The following is a 24,491-nucleotide window of genomic DNA, read 5'->3' as shown; positions in this document are numbered from 1 at the left end:
CGACGCTACGGACCACATCAGTCTTTCTCGTCTGACCTTTTGTTTGTTTCTTTGTTTCTTTTTTTTTCTTGATTCTGCTTTCGCTATAGCTCGTAAGCGTATCGCAACGCGGCACAAATACAGCTGCATGATATACGCTATAGGCATGTAGGTAACAAACGCTGTGTTCAACAAGCACCATGATATTCAGTTCTGTAGAGCGTCTGCTGTCCAGCTTTGCTTAAGTTATAACGACGTAAAAAATAAGCAACTGCTGGAGATGGCTTGAAAAGGGGAAGGCGAGAAGCGGGGTTATTATTATTATTATTTTCTCGTTCTCGAAAAGAAAGTTTATAAAGAAGACCGAGTCAATACGCGGGACAGCGACAACGAAATAAGCTTTGAATATCGTGGAACAAACATTAGGTGTTGTTGCTGCTGTTGCTTAGTTCGGCTTTGTTTCCTTCTTTTTTTTTCCCCTTTTGCATCGTAGAAAAAACAACAGACCACGTATGCATATGGTTTGCCATCGTTTTAAACCGATTTCAAACATGAAACACGTTTGTACTGGCTCACACACGGAGAAACTCGCACGCGACAGACAGCAAGACGTTCACTCAGCCACAGTCACACGCGCACATACGTCATCACGGTTCGACACTCGCACTTACGACCAAAGCGCGCGTGCGGTGTTCAAAACATCTAGAATCTTGTATATATATATATATATATATATATATATATATATATATATATATATATATATATATATATATATATATATATATATATATATATATACTGTATGGTCATGTGTACTTATAACGTACTATGTGAACACGCATTACTCGGCAAGGGCTGGGCATGAAACGGGCCACAAGTTGACAGGTCCTCTCACAGATCCGGCCCTGTCGGCACAGACGTCGCGGTTTCTTTCTTCTTTTTTTTTCTTTGGTAATAATATACATATATGCGCGTATAATATGTTCATATATGTGTATATGCGTACAACAAGATCGCAACCACAGGAACAAGCACGACAACAGAGAGATAAGGGAAGCGCGACTCACTCTGCGTTTGCGTGAAACTCTCGCGTGCTGAGTGTGTGTACAATCACAGAACGTGCACTACACGGGCGACCCACGGCAGCGGACACGGCTGGCAAGAGACCGCCTTGCAGCTGCCGGCGCGAGCGGGACACTGACTACACGAATGCTACAGTGACGGGCCGTTACGAACAAACTACTGCTCAATTTCGGTGAAGGCGTCTCAGCCCAGCAGTCGGAGCAGGCAGTGGGCAAATTAACGGTGGCCCGTACGTATAGAGCCAAAAAACACAAAAAAGACAACGAACATTCAATTTGGGAGGAAGCTGTGCGCCGTTATGTTCAACGTGGGATTCAGTTATACGTTGCAGCTTTTCTGGAAAAGGCGTACCCGGGCGAATTACGCGCGGCACCGAAGCTATAGCTATGCTGACGTCTCGTGGGTGTGCCTCAGATGCGCCGCTATCCATGTGAAACCTCGTAGAATAATGACATCTCCCGTATACTCAGCGACCAGAACCGCAGTTCTCGCCTTATGACACGTAGGAAAGAGTTCTGGCCGGACGCAGTTGTGACCTGTAGAATTTTGAGGAGGGATGTACACGCCTTGCGTGAGAAACTCGCAATACTTTTACTCTAGTGGGGAGAGCGATCGAAACATGATTAAAGCTGGCGCATAGATGCAGCTACCCAGCTTCCTACAGGTTGTGGATTGCAGAAAAGGCTGTGTGAATTTGCGTTCAGGGCCGCAGAGGAGAATGGTTGTGTTCGAAAGCCTGTCGGCACGAATGCAGCCAGTCTATTACAGCTTAAGAAGAACGGGGGGAAAGGGAGAGGGTGGTGGGCCAATATGGTGCTGCGCCATTCGCCACCCGTTTATTAATAAAAACAAAAACAAAAAAGAGCCAAGCTCTCTTGTAGCGGGACTGAAGTATCGTACTGGTACTTAGCGCGCTTGAATTAACCCTATTTAATAGAACACAACAGCAACAAGACACGAATTATTGTTCCCAGAGTAGGGAGTCTCGTGTCCACTAAGATTTCTTGAAAACTTACTTCACACGTCCCTTAAGTGGGATCTCGAAAATAAATTTCTAATTTGGACCGTCTCACTGGTGGACGAATAGATGGCGTAACCCCATTGTCACATTATGATGATTAGGCGCTGGGATCAATTCTCGCAGTCGTGAATAGGTCTTGAAACATATCGAAAGCGCTTATTGCTGGCTGACTGAATATAAAACAGCCTTAAAAAGCGACAGAAAGAACAAGAACAGCTCCATGAAGGGACGCAAGGCAGGTTTCGGGTTGACTGAGCAGTCAAACGATTAGGCTGATTATATGATTAGGCTTCCGAAGGTGATCACCCGTTCCGACACCGTTAACGTGGAGCGAGGGACCCGTGCAGATGGCGTGAACGAAAACGGCATTAGTGAAAAGAGGAAATAAAACAAGAGAATGCACGGCTCGCGAAATTTTGTGATCGTGCAACGACGGAAGCTAAAACGCTACGAATACTATCTAATTACACAAAACCTTTGGGAAGCTTCAGTCTACTCCCAGCATCTCTCTCTCTCTCTCGCTATGCCAACCTTACAGTGTGCTTGGCAGAGCGCGAGATAAATCCATCCCTCGGTCACTGTCCACGCGAGAGCGGTGAGTCAAACACCGACACTTACAACAACAACAATGAAAAAAAACACTCACACACATCACGCAACCTTGCATTCTCGGTCAACAACAACAACAACAACGAGTCGAAGGAGACAACACAGAGACGCGAGACATAGAGAAATGTGTTCACACACTTACGCCGCGCTTCTATTCTCCCGGCTATACGCATCGCAATGTTGTTGCTTTTTTTTTTCAACACTTTTTTTTTCACGCTTTCTTCTCGTCGTCCAGCGCTGAAGCGTGTCAGTCCAGAGGGGGGCCTCCTTCAGTCGAGGAAAGACCTGTCGCGGTTTTTGCAGCACCATTGAGAGACAATGTGTGTTTGCTAAGCTGTTGTCACGAGTGTCGTCGGCGTCATCGTCTTGGTGAGTGTGAGCGTTGGTTGAGTGTTTATTTATATATATATCTCTCTCCTTTGAGGGAAATAGCTTAGAAAATTGCGAAGCGGAGTGACCGCAAGGAAGCAAGCTATGCGGGAAGAACGCACTGTTGTGAGCGAAAAGTTGAAGTTACGAAAAAAATAAATAAATAAACGATGCCAGACCGGTTGCGCTCTCATATATGGGTGTGCTTGTGAGATTTTGAAGACGGCGCTGTTGTATGTTTTACCTCAACATTTTCCAATCGCCAGACGCGGGCCTGTGGATTAAGGGTGCGTGATACAGAGGTCCATGCTTGATTATCCAATACCCGAGCAAACGAACGCTCAGAGATTGCAATTTTTTTCTGGGCAGAGGTAATAACCAGAAGAAAAATAAGCCTGGGTAGTCCGTTACAAATCCCACTGATAATAAGGTTCTCGACGACCCCGTTCGACGTCGCAGCCGGCTGGGGTCTTCTGCAGAGTCAGAAAGCAAGTGATTGCCGTTGCTCAGTAAGCAAATAAACAAGTGTAGAAAAATAGCTTAATTAAGACGCCGAAATATATGGCTTCTGAGTGTGTGATGCTTCTGAGAACTTGAAATCAGCTGAACAATCCAATCGCGTCTTTCGCGTTTGCAAACTTTCTCTTCTTTTCTTAAGGTTGGAAAATTTTCGACTTCCACAAAGTACTCGAGGACACATTGGATGGCTCTTCTAGCTGGGCGTGTACCTGCACATATTTCGAAATTTTGACCATATCAAATGAAAACGCGAGCGTGTGTGCCAATTCACATCGCAGCTCGTTTTTTTCCCGAGTGCTCTTTCAAAGCAAAAATAAATAACACAGTGGCTGAAAATTGCAGCTTTTTGTTATTTAGGCAAAGAAAACACCTAATTTCACTGTCACGATACCTTTATTTTTTAATGCGTTGTATCAGAAGTAACCCAAGAGCTTTCGAATCTTTAGTCGATAAACGATGTTCTGTGCATGCTCGTGCAAAATTATGTGCAATCCTAATGGCGGCGAAAGTAGCACGATTTCTCGGCGTTCTTACCATCAAAATAAATGAGGAATTTAAGACGCTTAGACACCTAATCCAGGTAATGACCCTAGATAATGTGGGTTTTCACCACTTTTTGTTCAAAACATATCTACGCGAGGTCTTACTCGTCAGCAGCAACGACCTCAGTTCTCTGCTAAATTGGCCGCTAAATGACACATTGAACTCGGTTTAGGTCAGGTGTCAGGATTCACGTTTCAGAATTTTATTAAAATGTGCTTGCTAGTGCGTTTTTACTATTGTTCTGTCTGGACTCCAGATTGCACCAGGGTTGGAGTAAGGGAGAGAGGTGACGAAACAAACTAGAGGCCTTTTGCGGGTTACCGAGTGTAATGTGAAAAAAAAATCGTAACAAATGAATTTGCGGATATTGTCTGAAAGGGCACGCGTTTATCTGTGCGAGCGTCTGTTTATTTGTGTGCTTGGTGCGTATACCGTGCTCCTGTAGCGTCGAAACTCGGAGGCGTGCAAGGTGCTGTAGTCTTTAGTGCTATCGGGTCTGGAGCACGTAAGGCGTGGGAATGTGAGAGAGCGATAGGCTAGGAAAGAAAGGGCGGCTCAGAGGACCCCCCCCCCCCCCCCCCCAAAAAAAAAAAAGAACACGCCCACTGAATGCGTACATGCGAAATTGAAACCGAGAACAACAAGCCTTGAAGTAACAAAACAGTACGAAACAAATAAAAGAAGAAAAAAATGAAAGAAATTTGATGTTCGATGACGCGCTACTGCAGTGTTAAATGAAGCGAAGTTTAGCTTGCGATAGGGTGTTATTGCTTTTACTAAATGCTTCAGCCTTGTTTATTAGTACTGGGGCGCTATAACGTAAAACTATTCCTAACTTTTCTATTCCATTTCTGCATTCAGCCCTCCCTGATTGGTCCAAAACTTTTTTGGATCACTCCCACTTCACCTGCCTGTCACGCGACGTCACAAAACCGCAAGAAGAGCACCGCGTCAGAGTGACGTGTACGCTTTAAATATGCATTAAAATGCCGAACAAAACTGAATTTTCTTCTGAATAGCCGCAGGCAGCCCCGTTCCGAAAGGAATGAAAGATGTTTGTCGCCGATCGCTCAGGCACTGGCTACTCGCACCTGCAGGAGAGCGTGGGTTTATTTGCGTACAACAAAACTTTTTGCTTGGCCGTGTAACGTTTTCGAGCACTTTCGGCACGTTTACGACTCTTTTTTGCTAACTCTTCTCTTCTTTGCTGAGGATGCGTTTTAGTGTCAATCTTAAGCTTCCATTGCGTGCCGCCGCGATTGTCGACCAGCCACCGCAAGCCAAGTAAGGGAAAGCGGACCAATCGCAGACGCTGGCACCACCCTTTTCATCCGGTTATCCATTTTCAGTGCACTGGCTCGGCCTCATCGAGTTCCTCTCCACTTGACCGTGTTTCTCGCCTCTTGTCAGCCAATTAGATAAGACAAACCGCTCAGTGTAGGAAATGTTATTCATTCTTCAAGCAAACAAAAGTGACCTCCTATGAACGAGTAGAGCGTTTGATTAGTCTGTTCAGACAACCCCGCGGGTGACCGCCCGATGCTTGCGTCGGCGGTTACGCAAATTTGACGTCAGAAGATTGGAATAAAAACATATTGGAACAGATTTATGTTATCAGGCCCCTGTACGAAACGGCCGTCCTCCCCCCCCCCCCCCCCCTTCAACTTTTACTCACCATTGAGCTATGAAGTAACAGTGGGGCCCGACTTTGGCGGGTCTTGAAACGGTAAGGTGCGGTGAGCGATGCACGGGCACTCTGCTGACTGTGCAGCGAGTTTGATTTGGGGATGTGTTTTCGGTGATACGGCTTTTCGAGATATATTAAATGAGCGAAGTGTCTGCGCGAAATCGGGGTCGGCGGTTGTTTGCTCGGGTCCTGCGAGTATAAATTGCGTTCGCTGTCAATTTTGATTTTTGTTTTTGACTCGGTCTACACGGCCAACACGAACTTCACTGTTAGCAGTGTTAGTTCATGTCTCAGGCACTGGGAAACCTGGAGACGAAAGATGGTAATACGCCAGATTAAGCGCCGTTGGGAAGTAATGCTCGTTCCACGAGCTATTTCGCGCAAACGACTTGGAAGTTTGCAGGAAAGCACCGTATTAATGCTGTGCAATAGAGCCTATTGTATGGATGTGACAATATACGTTATGGCCATTTACAAAACTTTTCGGAATGCAGAAGCTACAGAAAAGATGAAGTTTCTTTTTTCGTTTTTTTTTCTTTGCAAAAACAAATGAGGCACAAAAAGAAACCTGAAGCTGGTGGCCGTGTACGTTGAGCACACATTAAGAAGAATTTGTGTATTGAATATTTGGCGCAGAAGGAAAAAAAAAATTAAAATAGAAATTGTCCCAGACAGGAAACAGAGGGAGGAGGAACGACTTTTCGTAGTGTTAAACATATTTAAGGAATTCTTTAAAACCTCCTTCAAAAATATCACGCATCGTAATGAGGAGAATGAAGCTGAACGCCAAGAGCGTGGAAGTGTACGTAACGAACATAAGGTATCAATTTTTTTTCTGCTCACCAATGCAGGAATTTCTCGCAAAGATTGCTTGCAAGAGTGCGCATTCCTTTTGTTCCGCTTGCTGCAAGGGATCACAAATTTCATACAACGCTCACGAAATCGCTGCACGCATGCAAATGAGGCACGGAGCAGAACATTTTTCACGAGCCGTAGCTGTTTGCACGCCAAACAGAAGGGGCGTTGTATGGTTATATAACAGTTTGCTCTTTTGACACTAATGTTCGTAACCCCTTGTTTACAGCACACGATGACATTTTGAAAACTGTGCAGGTGCACCCCAAGATCACAGCGGAATGTGTTTCCCGTTGGCACATCTTGTAGTGCTTGAAAATGAAGCAGTGGATGCGATGCAACTCTGCGAGCGGTTGCAAACTTACCGCGCTAATGACTCAAGTCGTTTGTCAAGGTAAGCCACGCGCTTAGCTTGACATTTCACTCCCTCGAGTCGCGCTGCCTTATCGGCACCAGGTAATTAGTTTTACTACAGCTAATTGCGTACCCGTGTTGTCATATCGTGCTAACGATTTCCCTCAATATAAAGAAAACCAAAGGGAATGTTAGCGGCGCATCCAAGCATCTCCTGTTGAGCTCTTTCTTGCTTTATTTCTTGCTTTGCAGGCATGTCACTTGCTCGATATGGATACGTGCTGTTTATTATCTTCTTGTAGCTTGCTGCCACGCAAGTCGTTTGCGAAGTTTAGCTTATACAGGGGGCTCGTGGGGTATTCGTTCTGCTTAATACTTTCTTTAGCTTCTTATAACGCGACGCTACACAACTTCAGTCCTGTCAATGTGGCTGCCTGTTTATAGATTGCACCTTTAGAAGTTAATTTAACTTGGCGAGGGCAACGAAGTTGAAATAAATGTTTTTTGCATCCATTTTTTCCTCTTCTTCAAGACGATTACTATACCGAACCTAGGAACAAACAGAAAGAAATTCGCAGGAATGAAGGAACGGAAAACTTGCACAAATCGAAACAGCATAAGAGAATTCCTCGACTGCGACATTAACAGCTTTAGTCTAAGAACTGCTCCTGAAAGAGTAGTTTGCACACCCCAAGTCATTAGCGCATTGCAGGTTGTGAACGCCCGGCCGGCGTATGTTGCTACCACAAAGAAAGAAACGCAATACAAACAACATACTTTCGAATAACTGAGACATTAGTTGCGTGAGGCACCAGTCTGGGTCGACCGTACCGCTGCACTGTGTCCCGAATTCTTCTCTTAATATCAACAATTTCTGTTTTATATAAAAGCGAATACCTGTCATCGTTGCGAACGGTCGGTGTGTTTTGTGACGAGACAAAGAACTGTCGCAGGGAACAACCTTCAAGCCAACAGAAACACACGTCCTCCCTTCGGGGCAAGCAGCGAAGCAACGGCGGAGATTCTTCTGCTGGTTTCGAACAACATTCTACTTCCAAACGGACTCGCTCAACGGACCCACAATTATCTGCGCTTTACTTTGTTCGTTTTCGCATCTATTGGAACGCTTATAGCTGTTTTAAATGCTTCGTAGGTTCTGTTGTGTGCTCTGATCTCACTGCCGCTTTCGACGTGACTGTAGTGGTCAAAGTCAAACAATATTGTAAAAAAAAAATAGCATTAGTAGCTAATGTCGCATTTGATAACAACAAGTGTTTAAAGTAATTATTCTTTTTTCAGGTGGCTGGCGATATGATGTAGAAGAGAACGGCACAGGCCACCGCACTTCATCAAATTACAGCTAAAAAAGTTTGCGCCCGTCGCCATAGGACGTACATGTGTTCTGCTTCACGACTCTGTAAGTGCAGTGATCGTCGCAAATGCCGCGTAAGTTCGGCACGTGGTTAGGCTGTTGAAGTGATCGAGGCAGCTTGAACTTTCTTGATAACCTTAACTGAAGAACGTGATCGTATTGCAGAGGAAGGACAGTTAAAATTAGGTTTTTGTTGTATTCTTCACGTTCAATTTTGGCATACGGCGAATGAACAGCTGAAAAAAAAGAAAGAAAAGCCCTATCCCATTTGAATACCTTTCCTAACTGTAAAGCTAGCTTTTCAGCAACGCACTTTGCTCAACTAACGGCGGCATGCTGATTTTTACAAACAGCTTGTGCCAACACAGTTTGCTTATGCTGTGACATAGAAACGTGTGCAGCATGTGCATGTGCAGCTAGCATGTGCAGCTAGCACACCTTCTTCATTTGAACGATGAACTGCATCAGTTGGGCAAATGTGCAGTGCAGAGAAGCGCACTTGCAAATTATGAAACGGGTCTCGCTAAAACTGAACCACTCTTGAATGGTAATCGCAGATCTGAACGTTCCCAGTTCAAGGTCCCCATTCAAGCTGTCAAGTACGCTATAATCCGTTGGTTTCTCGCGTTGAATAAAATACGTCAGGAAGGATGGTGTATCGCTGCCGTCATCATTTTCTTTCTTTTTCTTTAACAAGCAAACCTCACTGCCAGAAAGGCGATGGTGGCATCCTAATCTCGCTGTTAGTGACACTTCACTGCACAATAAACACTGCGGTGTAGCGACAGCAGCTCTTATTTTCTTGAAATGCGCTGCTAAGAATCACCCTGACGCGACACAAGTGCTTGCCTTGGGTGCTTTTTTAATGACTAGTACTTTTTCGAGCGATGCGAAGAAAAGAAGGGGGGGGGGGGCAATGCACGAAAAAAGAATTCTACAGGTAAATCAGTAGCAAATAAGACACAAGAATTCTATTTTACGTAATAGAGTCAAGATAAACCTGACAAAAAGGTGGCGCGCGTCGCTTTGTTGGATCTTTTTCGCTCTCTATTTGATAGCGCTACGATGCATGTGTTGTAGTCTGCTGACTTCAATGAGAGGAAATGGTGAAGGTGAAACTTTGGTGTTTATTATTGTGCATTAGTGTGCCTTAATAGAGAGTAGAACGCGTGAGTGACCCCACACATAGGGGATAAAGAAAATAACGTAGACGACGCCGTTGCAAAAAAAAAGAAATAGAAAAAGAAGAAGAGAAAAGCATGCAATGTTCTCGCCATCGGGAAGCTCTCTCTCAGAAGATCGCGTTTATAAATGTTCGGAACAGCGTGACATTTATCGCATTAAGTAGCAGTATATACACCTCGGCTGCTATATAATATATGCATCAGCTCACGGGAAACAGTGACCGCTCAGTAAGTTATGTATTATATGCTTGTGTGTGTGTGTGTGTGTGTGTGTGTGTGTGTGTGTGTGTGTGTGTGTGTGTGTGTGTGTGTTTGTGTTTGTGTGTGTTTGTGTGTGTTTGTGTGTGTGTGTGTGTGCGTGTGCGTGCGTGTGTGTGCGCGTGTGAGCGTGTGTGTGTGTGTGCGTGTGTGTTAGGAGCGCGCGCTGTGCTTGCATGTGTGTGTTTGGGCGTGTGTCTGTGGTTTCACTCTGAGTTCGCTCACCATAAAGCATTCCGGTATTTTTTATGCTTGGTATGTAAACTTGGCTTGCATCTGGTGTCGAGAACGTCCTTCGGTTGTTTCTGTTCGTGTACGGTCCACTTCAACATCTCGAAAAGCACGAAGCGTCAACGGATGAAACGAACATGATCCTAAAAGCACTGGCACCAAACGACACTCTATACTCCAGCAGCCAGATGAAAAGAAGCCGCCTTGTCAGTAGTGCCCTAACTACAGAAAGGACAGTTAAGTTGCGCGCGGCATTGTTAGGTGCGTGGTTACCACAACTGATTTTCGACAACAGCGCGCCGCCATGTTGCGCGCCGATTTGTGCAAGGTCACCGCCGCGCGCTCTAAACACTGATGGCGCAAGAACGATTCGAGTCAACAAATTCTGGTGCCAGGCTTTGCATGTCCACACAACGTCGTTTCATCCGGCTGCTGGCGTACACTCTATGAACAAGCGAACCTGGCCCTGCTACTTGACGAACGGGCAGCCTGCCACGAAGCTAGAGACATTTCATGTACAATCGGGATACATTTCATCCAGAACAACAACAGCTGCGAAACTCGATTTGTGTTTCTTTTGTCTGCGTGTGTATTGTGCGTGTTGCTAGGCCTTTGCGAAGCGCCGATGCGCGACACTTCCATGAAGAAAAAAGAACTGCGGGAACGAGAGTTAGCGGCGGATATTGTTCCTCATCGAATCTTGGAACGGCACCCGCCCCGAGTGCCACCGTCCGAGCAAAGTAGATACGACGAGTAGAATGGGGTGGTGTCGTCGCCGTAGCATAAGTAGGGCGGGTCGCGTGGGGTTAGTGCAGGGCAAAGATAGCGCGGTGCTACGGCAGTTAACAAACATGTATACACAGTTGTGCGGTCGTGGCATGTGTGCGCAGCGCGGAGCACAGCACGGCACAGCAGCACTCGGTGCCCTCTGCGCATGCGCGCGGTGGTGGCGTCGCGGCTGGACTGTCGATGCGCGAGACGCACAGGCCACAGACGGCGTGGACAGGTCCCTGGGCGCGCGCGGAAGGCGGACTCCGTTTGGCGAGCGGGCGCTTCACACGCACGGAGCGCCTTCTCTCGGTTCGTGGTGGAGGCTCCCAATGGTAAACAACGAGGATTAGGAGCGGCGGGCAGAGCGGGGTTTTCAGCGGCGGCGGCGGGGATCCTTCGACGGGCGAGGCTGCGCCGCGCCGGCGGCAGTGGCGGGCCAGGCGGCGCCGTGGAAGACAGCAGCGCCGGGCCGGATGGCGGCAGCGGCGGCGCAGGATCACTTGAAGAGGATTTTGCGGAAGGCCTTGCGGAAGTCTCGGTTGAAGATGGTGTAGATGATTGGGTTGACGGCCGAGTTACAGTAGCCGAGCCAAAAGGCGACCGCAAACACCGTGCCGCTGATGTCACAGCGCTTGCAGAGCGCGCCCAGCACGTAGAGGACGAAGAAGGGCAGCCACGCCAGGATGAAAGCGGCCATGATCAGGCCCAGGATCATGGTGGCGCGGCGCTCGCGGGCCTTGGCCAGCTTGCGCTTGTGGCGCTCGGCGTCTGACGGGGTGTGGCGCGCCACTGCGTACGTCAGTCCCTGCGGGGGCACCGGCCGCCGCTTGGCGGTCGGTGTGGGGCGGCCGCCCCGCTTGCCGGTGGTGCCGCCGCCGCTGCCGCCCGAGGACTCTCCTCCCGCCGCGTTGGAAGACTCGCACAGCTCGCTGTCCTCGTCGCGCTCATTGAGCGACAGCGTGGAGCCGTAAGGGGAGCGCGCGATCCGCGTCTGCGGCGCGCTCAGCAAGCCCGGCGCGTCGTGCGAGCCCTGCAGCGGCGCCGCCTCGGAGTCGTCGGCGCGGAGGCCGACCTCCGGGGCCCTGAGCCCGCCGAGGCCCTCCTGGCGGCGGGACGGCAACGGGGGCGACGGCGGCGCCGAGCTCGGTTCTTCGGGAGTCTCGATGATGATCTGCGGCGCGGCGCTGGGCAGGATGCCCCTGCGCTGCGCCCCACCGCCGCCGCCGCCACCGCCACCGCCGCCGCCGTTCATCTTGTGCGCCGCCGCCGAGGAGTCCGGCGGGCTCGGGTTGCTGAAGCTGGTGCACGTCGTCGTCGTGGTCGTCGTCGACTTGTCGCGCACCGGATCGTTCGTGAGCTCTGGTACGTGCCGGGCCTGCTTCTTGACGTGCCGGCGCGCGCGCGAGCGGGCCGCCAGGAATATCCTGATGTACACAAACACCATGACGACCGCGGGAACATAGAACGACCCGAGGGCCGAGTACAACACATAACCGACGTCCTCGGACACGGAACACTGGGGGTAGTCGGAGGCCTGCTGGGACTTCTTCCAGCCGACGAGCGGAGGCAGCGAGATGAGCGCCGACAGGAGCCACACGAAACATATCATGGCCATGGCTCGCGAGGCGGTGCGCTTCTTGAGGTACTCGACGGCGTGCGTGACTGACCAGTACCGGTCCAGGCTGATGAGGCACAGGTTGTTGATGGAAGCGGTGCAAATGAGCACGTCCAGTGCGGCGTGCACGTCGCACCAGAGCGTGCCGAAGATCCAGTAGCCCATCAGCTCCTTGGCGAGCGAGAAGGGCATGATGATGAGCCCGATGAGGAAGTCGGACACTGCCAGGGAGGCGATGAACCAGTTCTGGATCGTCTTGAGCGTCTTCTCGGTGGCGATCGCGATGCACACCAGCATGTTGCCCACAACGATGAGGATCATGATGCAGGTGACCACGAACGCGGTCACCACGAAGCTCAGCTTGGAATAGCGGCTCGGGTAGGGTGACCCGTCCCACGGGTCGTCGGGCACCAGAGGCCACCCGCCGCCCTCGTCGTCTGCCGCCGCCGAGTCATTGCCGTCGAGCGTCGCGTTCAGCGCCGCCACGCCGTCAAGCCAACTCAGGTTAGCCGTACTGCTGCCGTTGCTCATGGCCGCCGCACGGGCCCCTGTGCCGCCTCGTCTCGTCGTCGTCGCTGCTGCCGCAGCAGCCGGCAGCAGGGCCGCTCGCTGCTGCTGCCGCCGCAGGGCGTCACGGGCATGGCCGCCGCCCGGCTACCGGGGGCCGGCCACGCCGCCGCTGCTGCTGCTCGGTGTGCCGCCGGCCGCAGAGGTCCCCGCCGCGCGATCCGCGGGCTGCCGCTCTCCTCCTCCAAGGGCCCGCTTGCCGCCTCGGGTCCGCCGACGAAGGTTCGCGCCCTCCGCCTGCGAAAGCAAAGCGCGCAGTCATCAGCTGCGAGCACGCGAGCGCCGCCGGCAGGGAGCACGAGAACCGAACACCTGCTGGTCTCCCCAACGTGGCAGTGCGCTATCGCCAACCTACCGGCACGCCGCCACGAGACCTACGTGGAGCGTAAAAGAAGATGGAGATCTCGCGCATGTCACGCACGCTTGTTCGGGCTCCTCGTGTATATAGCGTCTCACAGAGCGGCCTCATGTCGAGAAGCCCTCGTAGAATGCGTTCTATGTATACTCTTATTCCCTACTTTCGAAGACGTCGATATCGAAAGTCTGCTCAGATTGCGAATGCACAAATATCGAACCTAAACTTAGGAGTGACGAGAGACAATGCTGTTGATTGACGCGGGAATAAAGGTTAGGTATTCGGCTGGTAAAGGTCTTATGAATTATGTGCCGTATATGAGATGACGGTACATATATATATATATATATATATATATATATATATATATATATATATATATATATATATATATATATATATTTCCAGCTGCACTTTTGAGATCTTCGTTCACCAAGACTGCACTGTCTTTCGGCTTCACATAGATATTCGCACAGTGACGTCACACGTCACTCAGGTGCAATGCTGATAATGTTGGCGGTGATTTCTCCGTAATGGTATATACCTACATATATGCATATATGACTATATGCCTACAGCTGCACTATCATGTTGCTCTGCTAAGCACGAGGTCGTGGGATTAAATCCCGGCAGTGGCGGCCGCATTTCGATAGGGGCGAAATTACAGAACGCCCGTGTCATGCGCATTAGGGGCACGTTTAAGACCCCCAAGTGGTCAAAATTAATCCGGAATCCCTCGCTACGGCGTGCCTCAAAATCAGATTATGGTTTTGGCACGTAAACACTCTAGAAAAAAAGAATTTACGAGGTGTATATATATATATATATATATATATATATATATATATATATATATATATATATATATATATATATATATATATATATAACGAGAGGAAAGGGGGTTAACCGAGGGGTTCGATTTTCTTTTATTAATCATATCATGAGAAGCCACGAAACAAAGGCGCCAAGGCCAACATAGGCGAAATTACTTGTACTTACTAATTGAATTAAAGAAATGATAAATTAATGACAATGAAAGTGAGTGAAAAAAAGAAAAGCTTGCCGCAGGTTTGGAACAATCCCATGTCTTCGTATTACGCGTGAGATGCTCTAATCAATAGAGCTACCGCGGCGCCGTTTCCCCATCCACTTTCTTGGGTATTTATGTTGTACTACTACAACTAACCTTGGGAGTGTTAGCCAGCGCCACCATTCACAAACCTTGGCGGCGGATGTGGAAAATCCTTTCTGCCGCAGACGTTACGTGTATATATATTGATGTAATAAAAACCCCTGAGAATTTGAAACCGTTCATATCGCTTTATAGAAGCTAGGTCAGTAACACATAATTGCGGTAGTTTACGCACTAGACGCCAGTGAAACCAACAGGCGACACGTCATATGAATTTTGTTTACACGTTTAGCGTAATTTGCGTAAATACTATTTTAACTTACGAGTTTGATGCGTGCCACGTTTGAAACCTGGTGGCCTTGCAGTACGGGTATCTTCTGGCTGTTTCACATGCTAGCACCAAGCGAATGTACCAAATATAGTGCAACCCAAAGCTCGTCGGCGCGACTAAATATTTTGGATTTTCAGAAGGCAACGATAAGGTTTAACACTGAAATAGGGGCACTACCGTCCTGATAGTTCGTAATTTGCGTAAATACTATTTTAACTTACGTGTTTGATGCGTGCCACGTTTGAAACCTGGTGGCCTTGCAGTACGGGCATCTTCTGGCTGTTTCACATGCTAGCACCAAGCGAATGTACCAAATATAGTGCAACCCAAAGATCGTCGGCGCGACTAAATATTTTGGATTTTCAGAAAGCAACGACAAGGTTTAACACTGAAATAGGGGCACTACCGTCCTGATAGTTCTACGGTGGTTTACACTGTCAGCATTTGGCTATAATACATTGACGTATGCGTGTTAGTCTGTTGCTTTTATATTTAACAGTTCTGCCAAGCCTGCTGCTATAGCGCAAACTCAACATAGGGAATTGATAATAGAAGAGCGGATTAAAAGCCTCATGAATACCTAAAAGAAGAGCCTTCCTATTCTTTCTTCATTCATACCACAATTTCCTTCCAGCAACGCTAGCAGTATTAGGCTGTAAAAAAAGTACTTCAAGTACACTCGTTATGCGATAGGTTACATAAAGGGTGACCTAGTGCGAAAAAATAGTCTCGCACGTATTAAGCTGATGTGGCATGATTACTATAGTAACCGTAACTTTTATCTCACTGAGTAATGAAAGCGGCGCAGTCAATTTCCCTTGCATGGCTACTTCGTCGCAACGCAGCTAGCGTCTCGAGGTGACAGGTTCAGCTATGCAAACTATGCAGACTCAGTTTGCATGCTTCGTCTCTCCTTATTGAACGTTGAGTATAGGTGTAATTGTCGCGCGTGCACGAGCTTTCCGAGCTGCATCGCATTCTACTTGCTTTAAAATCTGTTCTCCTGACAGTGGAAGGCATTGTTCGATCGTCGTATGCATTCAACGTGCCGCGCTGACGTTTGCTATATGCTCGAACTTTCGAGGCAGTACGCGAGAGAGCAATAAAAAAAAAGAGAGAAAAGGAAAGGCCCCAGATTTCCGATAGCAAGAACAGGGGTCTGTTGCACACGGCGGCATTCACGCACGTGCTCTTGCTCATCAGTCGTCGCTCTGCTTGCACCTCGACAAACCATTTTTTTTTCATTGCACATATGACACACAAGATTCTTCAAAAAAGACCACATGAACCAGGAACCAGTGCAAGCGCTATGTATAACTTTTTATTTAAAGTAAAGTTTTGCGCGATCATACCTCTCGGCGGCACATATGACACATAAGAGGCTTCAGGCAAGATTACGGACCTAGTTGCACTTGTGACCCTTTGGGCGAGTTCCGAATGCTATGTTATTGTGCCTTATCAGGCACAATCGGGCAGGTTTGCACCCTATTCGTTTAAACGTGGCAAAAACAAAATATTTCCAACTTAATATCAAACGGATAAGGTAGACACAGTGGCTTGTGTGCAAAGCGCGGGAAACCGTAGTCCACTTAATCTGCGCTTATAGACTAATTACACAACAAAGAACTGCCTTAATGGCCGCACTCAACAAAGACTGTCTGTCTGTCATCCCTTGAGCTAAGGCACGCAATGGACTAGCGCGACCTATGCATTTCGCGCAACCAAGATGCTTTTATGTTTCCTTAGAGACACTGGTCTGAATGGGTCACCTTAGTCGAGTGTTAAGTGTTGTGTTTTGTGTCTGTTGTATATGTTTGTTGAGAACTCCGCGCATCATTTCATGTTTCATTCTGTTCATCTCCAGTAGCATGCTTGGCATGCCGCTAGGTAAACCTTTCCAGGATCCATTACAGAGCATCTCTCTCACTCTCTGTCTTCACGAGCCAATGAAAACATCACGTACAGCTTGCTCTCACAATAAAAGAAGTGTCACGCTTATACCGCGTGACATTTTCGAAAGCAATGAAGGCTGAGTGTTTGCATATAATTCAGGAGTCTAAAACTGGGGAAAGCCGTGTTGCCGCTTAAGGAGCTCACATGCGCCCTTGCAAACATGACTGCAGAGTGCTTTGGAGGAGTAGACAAGAACGAGCAGCGAAGCTACATTGAGGAAGTTTATACCTAGGAGAGTGGTACGCGCCAAGCATCAGGTTCTCGGTCTGCAGGTGGCTCGCGCACTCTATTTTTGAGTAACATAGTGCAAAGACCAACGGCTGTGGGAACAGCTGAGATAAGCAGTATCTAGTCTTGGTTCTATGCGTCCCAGTATATAGTAGTTGTTTGGTAATTGGATAAAGCATACGTAGAAAAGGGCGACAACGGCTGCGAGATGTGACGCGTTCTACGACAGCGCGTTCTTGTGCGCTGCGGCTTCTCCTTTTCGAGAAGGAGAAGACACGATATGTTTTCGTCATGATTGTGTCACTGTCGGCAAGTTTACACGACGAGATGTTGCGTTACCACAATTCTTTAGAAACATTCATTGTACCGCACGAATAGGTTGCCTCTCAAAAAGAAAAGAAAGAAAAGTGCCAGTTAGGGCCGTCGTGTCAATCACTTATGTCAACAAATTTACGACAGCAATACGACTTTATATTAACTTCTCATTGCATGTGAGCTCTGCGTGTTTGACAAAGCATGACGTCCCAAGACGACGCTACCAATGTTATCATCCTCGTCTCCCAGCAGTCCGGTATAGGGCTGCATATAATCGTTAGGGCTGAGAGAGACCTAGTTGAATGAACTCTGGTGTTTTACGAGCCAACGCCATGATAAAATTAAGAGGCACACCGTAGTGGACGACTCCGGATTACTTTTGATCACCTGGGATTCTGTAACGCGCGCCTAAAGATAAGCGTTTTTGCATTTCTAACCCATCGAAATGCGGCCGCCGCAGCCGGAATCAAACCCGCGACATAGTGCAAAGCAGCGCAACGCCATAGCCACTAAGCTAACGCGGCGGGTTTAAGAGAGAGAGAGAGAGAGAGAAGATTTATTAGTCCCAAAGGATCACTAAGGCCCTAGTCCAGGCCTTCAGAGACGCGATAAGGCGTTTAATATGGTTACGGAAGCATGAAAGAAGAGAGAGGATGAAGAAGGGATTCGGAGACGCTGGCTGCTGCGTGTTGTTGGTGGTCAGCCATCTTAGCTACTCTGACTCAGCCTGTAGATATATTGTAAATACAGTCTTTCTATACTCGCAACATCGCCGTAACATATTGATGGAGGTGCGGGGTACCACGGCTGGAAACGGAGCTCCGCAGTGGACGTCGCATCACCATCCACACCATGAATGACGGTGAGCACGCGGGATCAACGTTGTTGCCGCCTACAACGTCACAGCCGCCAGCTGCATCGCTGTCACCTTCGGTTGTGGCTGTACAACCCAAGGATCCTGGAACTCCCTACGGAACCGATGTCGCCGACGTCGAAGAGTGGGTGGCTGTGTACGAACGCGTGAGTGGAATCGACAGATGGGTCCAATGCTAATGCTAGCTAACCTTTTGTTCTACCTAAGAAGCACGGCAAAGGTGTGGTACAAAAACCACAAATAAGAGCTAACCAGTTGGGACCAATGCAAACAGAAGTTGACAGAGTTGTTGGGCAAACCAACCGGCCGTAAAATTGCCGCAAAGTAGGAACTGGCCTCCCGTGCCCAATCCCCCATGGAGTCCTATGTCTCGTTCATCCAGGACGTGCTGGCACTTTGTCGTACAGCCGATCACGACATGACAGAAGGTGAGAAGGTCGGGCACGTGCTTAAGGGCATTGCTGACGACGTCTTTAATCTGCTCATGTGCAAAAGGTGCTCTACAGTTGATGCTATCATTAAAGAGTGCCGACAATTCGAGCAGGCCAAAAGCCGCGCGTCTTGCACCCATTCGCCAGACTTCCCAATACTGCCGCAACGTCGACGTGTGAATGTCAACCCGCATAGCAGCATGCATCGCCATCAGAGGACGTGGTGCGAATCGTTTGACGTGAACTGGATGCGATGGCGCCCGCAGCTTTCTGTTCGCGTAGCCCTGGTGCTACCGCCTTTTTCCTTCCTCCTGTACAAGCCATCGTTTGCCAGAAACTTGAAAACAATACTTTACATTCTGTATGTGCTGTCGCCAATACCAGAGCTAACGAACGCCCTTCTACTATTTTCGCTCCACCTCGACGCTTCTCTCCGCGTTATCGCAACACGACTGAGTGGAGAACTGTGGACGACCAGCTGATCCGTTTCACCTGTCACCGCATTGGTCACGTCGCCCGATACTGTTGCAACTCGTGGCCCTCAACACCTCGCACGCCGGCCAACCTGAGCCATTTTGATGCAAATGCCCGCTATGTTTCGCCCACCGCCGAGTCTAACAGCGCCGACAACTCCGCTAGGAACACGTGATACAGCCGCTCACCAATGCCGCGCCGACCCCAGTCTCGCTCACCGCAAACACGTCGTCCATCTTCCCGTTCGCCGAAGCCACGTCGCCATTTATCCCCTGTGGCGTTTGGTCACACCCTTTCGGAAAACTAAGAAATGCAGCCCTCCGAGGTGACGCTACATTGCCTACTACCGCAGCAAAGCCGCTGTCGGCGCCTACAAGAAGTGTAATAGACGTTAAAACAGACGGCGTACCTGTACAAGCACTCGTCGACACTGGAGTCTACGTATCTGTGATGAGTGTTATCCTACGTAGACGTTTAAAGAAGGCTAACAAGTATAGCTGGCCGCCCTACTTCTGCTCTATTTGCTTTGATCGACCACTGCCCTCACGACGTTATCCTTGGTTTGGACTTTTTATCCACTCATTCTGCTCACATCGACTGCGCGACCGGCGTTCTTCAGTTGGAACTGCCTCAACTCACCGATGCTCCGAGCACCGCCCCACCGCACTTGTGCTCGCTTCACGATGTGCGCCTGTCACCCGAGGCAGTTACTTACGTCACTTTGACCGCCCAGCCACAGGTTCCTGACGGTGAATATGTGCTTCTCCCCATCATCGACGTGCTTTTGAACCGGAACGTTGCTGTTCTGCATACGTTGGTCACTGTTACTAATAACGACGTCGTTCTACCGCTTCTGAATTTCGGTCTGTGCGCTCCACGAATTGCGGCTCCAGGAATTTTCATTTAGTGTCCATTACAAGACTAGATGCCTCCAGAAGAATGCTGACTGCCTCTCGCGTCACCCCGTGGATCCTCCCGATCTTGTTGCGCATGATCCGGTGACCTGCGTGATGGCTTTGACTGACATGACCGACATGCGCGCTGAACAACAGTCCATACTTACTGTCCATCATCGTCGGAGTGCAATTTGGCCCCGCCGACGGCACGTGCCGCATGTTCGTGCTGCACGACGGCATCCTCTACCGCCGCAATGTCAACCCTGACGGCACTGGGTTGCTCATTGTCCTTCCTCGTCATCTGCGATCCATCGTTCTCGAACAACTTCATGGTGTACCGACGACCTTGGAGTTTTGCGTACATACGACCGCGTACGACGCCGGTTCTTCTACCGCTCTGTGCGTCGTTATGTCGCAGCTTGCGAATTGTGTCAGTGCCGGAAGAAACCTCCCTTGGCACCTGTCGGACGACTCCATCCAGTTGAAGTTCCCTCTGAACCATTCTTTCGCGTAGGCCTTGACCTGCTTTGCCCTTTTCCGACGACGACTAGAGGGAATAAGTGGATCGCCGTCGCTACTGAATACGAAACACGCTACGCGATAACAAAGGCGTTGCCGACTAGTTGCGCAACAGACGTCGCCGATTTTCTCCTCCACGACGTCATTCTCTACCACGCTGCACCCCGACAGTTACAGACCGCGGCCGCTCTCTCTTACCTCAATTTGTCGACGACCTCCTCCGCTCTTGTGCCACTGAGCAGAAACTGTCCACCGCCTATCACCCACAAACGAACGGTCTTACGGAACGTCTCAACCGAACAATCACAGAGATGTTGTCGATGTGCGTCTCCAACGATCACCGCGACTGGGACGCCACACTAGCTTACGTGACGTTCGCGTATAACTCGTCCCGACATGACACCGCAGGATATTCGCCCTTTTATCTCTTGCAGGGCCGCGACCCCACATTGCCGTTTAACACCATCCTCCCTTCTGTGCCGCGTGTTGCAAATGAGTACGCTCATGAAGTCATCGATTGCACTCACATGGCAAGTAAAGTCGCGCGATCTCGTTTATTAGCCTCGCAGCATATACGAAAAGAGCGTTACGACCGCTGCCATCGCGACGTTAAGTTCTCGCCAGGTGCTTGGGTGCTCCTTTGGTCACCATGTTGTCGGGGTGGCCTCTCCCAGAAGCTTCTCTTTCGCTACACAGGGCCTTATGAAGTCCTACGCCAAGTTAACGACGTGAATTACGAGATTTCGCCGCTACACTGTGATGCATCTTGAAGTCAGACGCCTGTTGACGTCGTGCACGTTTCGCGACCGAAGTCATACTTCGCTCGCAATTCTTCGCTTACCATGCGCCGAGACGGCGCTTCGTCACCCGGGGCTCATGTTGCGGAAGGATGAAAGAAGAGAGAGGACGAACAAGATTGGAGACGCTGGCTGCTGCGTGTTGTTCGTGGTCAGCCATCTTAACTACTCTGACTCAGCATTTCAAAATTCAAAATTCTAGAAATCACATACCGTAAGCTTCTCTCACGTAGAAGGGTGACCCATACCAAGTATGAAGGTGTACGGAAACCATAACAATACTCTAAAGTTGGTCTCGAAATGCCGGACTTGGCGTCATCGTCGTTCCCATGACGTCATGACAAAGAGAAAAATATTTTCCTGACGTCGTGTAGAAATAAGGCTATATACATAAGGCAGTGTTTATTTTAATCGTTTTTGTTTCTCGTCAACACATTAAACAAATAACCCCTGGTATATAGATTACACACACACACACACACACACACACACACACACACACACACACACACACACACACACACACACACACACACACACACGCACACGCACACGCACACACGCACACACACACACACACACACACACAGAGAGAGAGATAGAGAGAGAGAGAGAGTGACAACAGACAGAAGAGAGCGGACGACACAAATACAATCGGAGTTGCTACTGCAAATGGTCACACTAGTCCTCACCTCGGCTTTCCTGTCGGCCAGATATAACTCGTGAGGCGCTGCGATTCCTACTGGAATCACTATACAACGAAAGGGTTGTCGTTCGCACAAGCGCCAGCATACGTCGGCGTTTCCGCAGTCTGACTGCATTGAAATGCGGCAGCTGTTATTGTTGCCTGATCCTTGACGTCAACGCGTCGTTGCGGGCGCGATTCATTCGCACGCACTACAGCAAGCGACATTTCGATCTCGCGTTTACATAAAAAAAGAAAGAATAATTACAAGAAAAAGAAAGGTCAGACTAAACCATACGGGAAGTCTCGCTATGCGGGCTAACCTCAGAATGTTGATCAGCCATGAGCTAGCTTTCACGTCGGCTAATATATGCGCCGTTAAAGCATCGCTAATTAACAGAAGGGTTAGCCCCCTGTACTTCTGTGGTTTGTTTTCACTACAACTTCTGAGCCGGAAGTAACGCCTTCTTCGTGCACACCGTGTGCGAAAAGAGAAACACAATACATCCAGCAAGGTTTGAGGAGTCACCTCATTTCGACTTAACACGAGTGAGTAGGTAGGTATGTATACGTCTGTGTTTTTGCAGGCGTAGACGTTGGCGACGTCAGGTGGGCAAAAAAATTCTCTTTATAATGATTACGTTCTGTTATTAGTAATATCTTCTACGAAGGGGCAGGGATTCATACGATTCAGTGCTGCATTTGCTTTTGCTAGATTCTTCACAGCGCCAAGTCTTTTACATAAGTCTTAATCCAACGACCAATAGCCCGTCACTGCATGTAGCTGTAGCAAAAGTTGCCGCAAAGACGGAAAAACGCGTAGAAGTGTGAAAAAATTGATGCCAGTTACTGCTTGCATAGCAAGCTCGATCGCTAAAGCCAAAGCTCGAGGGGCGACGCCATCTTGAAATTCCCGTAGCAGCTTTCCGTGATCACACAGAATGTAGCAACGCCTGTAACTGAGCTAAGTCATTAATCGAAAAGAACTACTGAAAGAAACATAAGGAAGATGACAAAATAGGTGAGAGGTGACAGTTTTTAGAAGTTCAAGATGAGGAGGAGTCACAAGAAGCAATTGCGGCGGCCGTATGGTGAAGACAATTCTTGGTGCTGTTGTGCAAGAGAGAAAGAAGGAGGTTCCTGGCATTCTGAACCAAAGAGAATTTCATTCCGCAGATGATACCGATTTCTGAGCAAAGACGGAACCATACTGTGGGAACAGAACGCAACGCATTAGACATCGCACAGGGATGTCTCTAGCTTCAAAATTTGAGGGCAATATTAAAAAATAAAGCATCCTAATTTTATCGAAAAATACTCAGTCATTATTTATTTATTTATTTATTTATTATTAATACTTTTGCCGAAGAAAGGGACAAGGAGTGCCGAAAAAAGTAATCGGCCACACTTGTCTCGTGTTCCCCTCTTTAGAGTCCCCTTAAGGCGATACTTTAGGATAAAAGAGGGACCGGAGGACACCAAAAAAAAAAAAAGTCGGGAGCAAAGATACAAGAACAAGAATGAAGCATAGGAGGAAGAGAAAGCGATAAACATTGAGCGAAGACGAGACTTCAATCTCGTAGCGATGACGTGCCCTTATCGGCGGTATTTCCCCTCGAGGCGCCCATCTATAGGGGCGCCGGCGAAACGCGAAGCTCCCGGTCGACGACTGGGACACAACAGAGAGGGGACAAAGAGACGGAGATTGGTTCAGGCGGGCCGGGACGCGGCATTCCTTGTCGTTAAAACGGTGCACCGTTCGTAGAAGCCACAGCGTATGCGTCCGCTAATGGGGGGGTATGTCTCGCGTACACACGTATTAAGCTCTGCGGTACAACCGTGCTACGAAAATAATCGCGTTCCACAGTAACTTCTAAAGGTGCGCAGTCGGAAGCAAATTAAATACGGGAACATTTCTTCGCCGCTGAAAAACATTTGCGTCCGCACAGGCAGTTAAGCAGACCTCTCTCTGTTGGACATTCGAATAAGAGTTCTCATATATATTACAAATGGAAAGATTGACTAAACCAATGAGTTGGTTATACTGCAAGTCTATGCACAGTGGTGGAGAAGCATATAGTGTAGAAAGCCGGGCTGGAACACAAGACAGAAAAACAAAATTGTACGTAGAATCTCCTCAGTGAGCTATCTGAACGATGCGTAAGCATTTCGTAGTAATGACGTGGTGTTGAGCGATCGTGCGCTGGCGTGTTTAGTATAATTGCGAGAACGACCGGGAAAGAATCGTGAAACGGAAAAGCTTGGTTTCAGCGCCGAGCTCTTTAAGTGCGGCATGCACGAGACGACGTAGGATAGGCAAGTAGAAGCAACGTTCACTCGTGTTATAGAGAGCCCCGCAGTGAATGGGACGTCGGATGAAATGACGAGGGAGATGTAGGAGATGAAGGAAATGTAAGCAGCGTTTCCTGGAACGTCGGTATCGAGCCGCGTCGGCACGGCGTCGTTCCTCTTGCTCGT

The 24,491-nt window shown here is 48.7% G+C and overlaps 1 protein-coding gene and 1 long non-coding RNA gene across 9 annotated transcripts in view; one reads left to right on the top strand and one right to left on the bottom strand.

Moving 5' to 3' along the window:
• Positions 1-9,638, top strand: part of LOC139057451 (uncharacterized) — a 36,392-nt gene extending 26,754 nt beyond the window's left edge. Inside the window, exon 2 of the long non-coding RNA XR_011512803.1 lies at positions 6,927-9,638. This is a non-coding gene — a long non-coding RNA (uncharacterized lncRNA). The remainder of the gene's footprint in view (positions 1-6,926) is intronic.
• LOC135898837 (alpha-2C adrenergic receptor-like) overlaps positions 9,502-24,491 on the bottom strand; it is a 696,056-nt gene continuing 681,066 nt past the window's right edge. For all 8 annotated transcript variants that reach the window (XM_070535753.1, XM_070535751.1, XM_070535752.1 and 5 more), the window contains one exon: positions 9,502-13,257. In XM_070535753.1, coding sequence (XP_070391854.1) covers positions 11,335-12,984 — 1,650 coding nt within the window. In that variant the 5' untranslated portion in view covers positions 12,985-13,257 and the 3' untranslated portion in view covers positions 9,502-11,334. The remainder of the gene's footprint in view (positions 13,258-24,491) is intronic.

This window comes from Dermacentor albipictus, chromosome 3 (assembly GCF_038994185.2).
Source record: "Dermacentor albipictus isolate Rhodes 1998 colony chromosome 3, USDA_Dalb.pri_finalv2, whole genome shotgun sequence".
Taxonomy (NCBI): Eukaryota; Metazoa; Arthropoda; class Arachnida; order Ixodida; family Ixodidae; genus Dermacentor; species Dermacentor albipictus.
The sequence above is the reverse complement of the archived record's forward strand: the minus strand, read 5'-3'. Positions and strand labels throughout refer to the sequence as shown.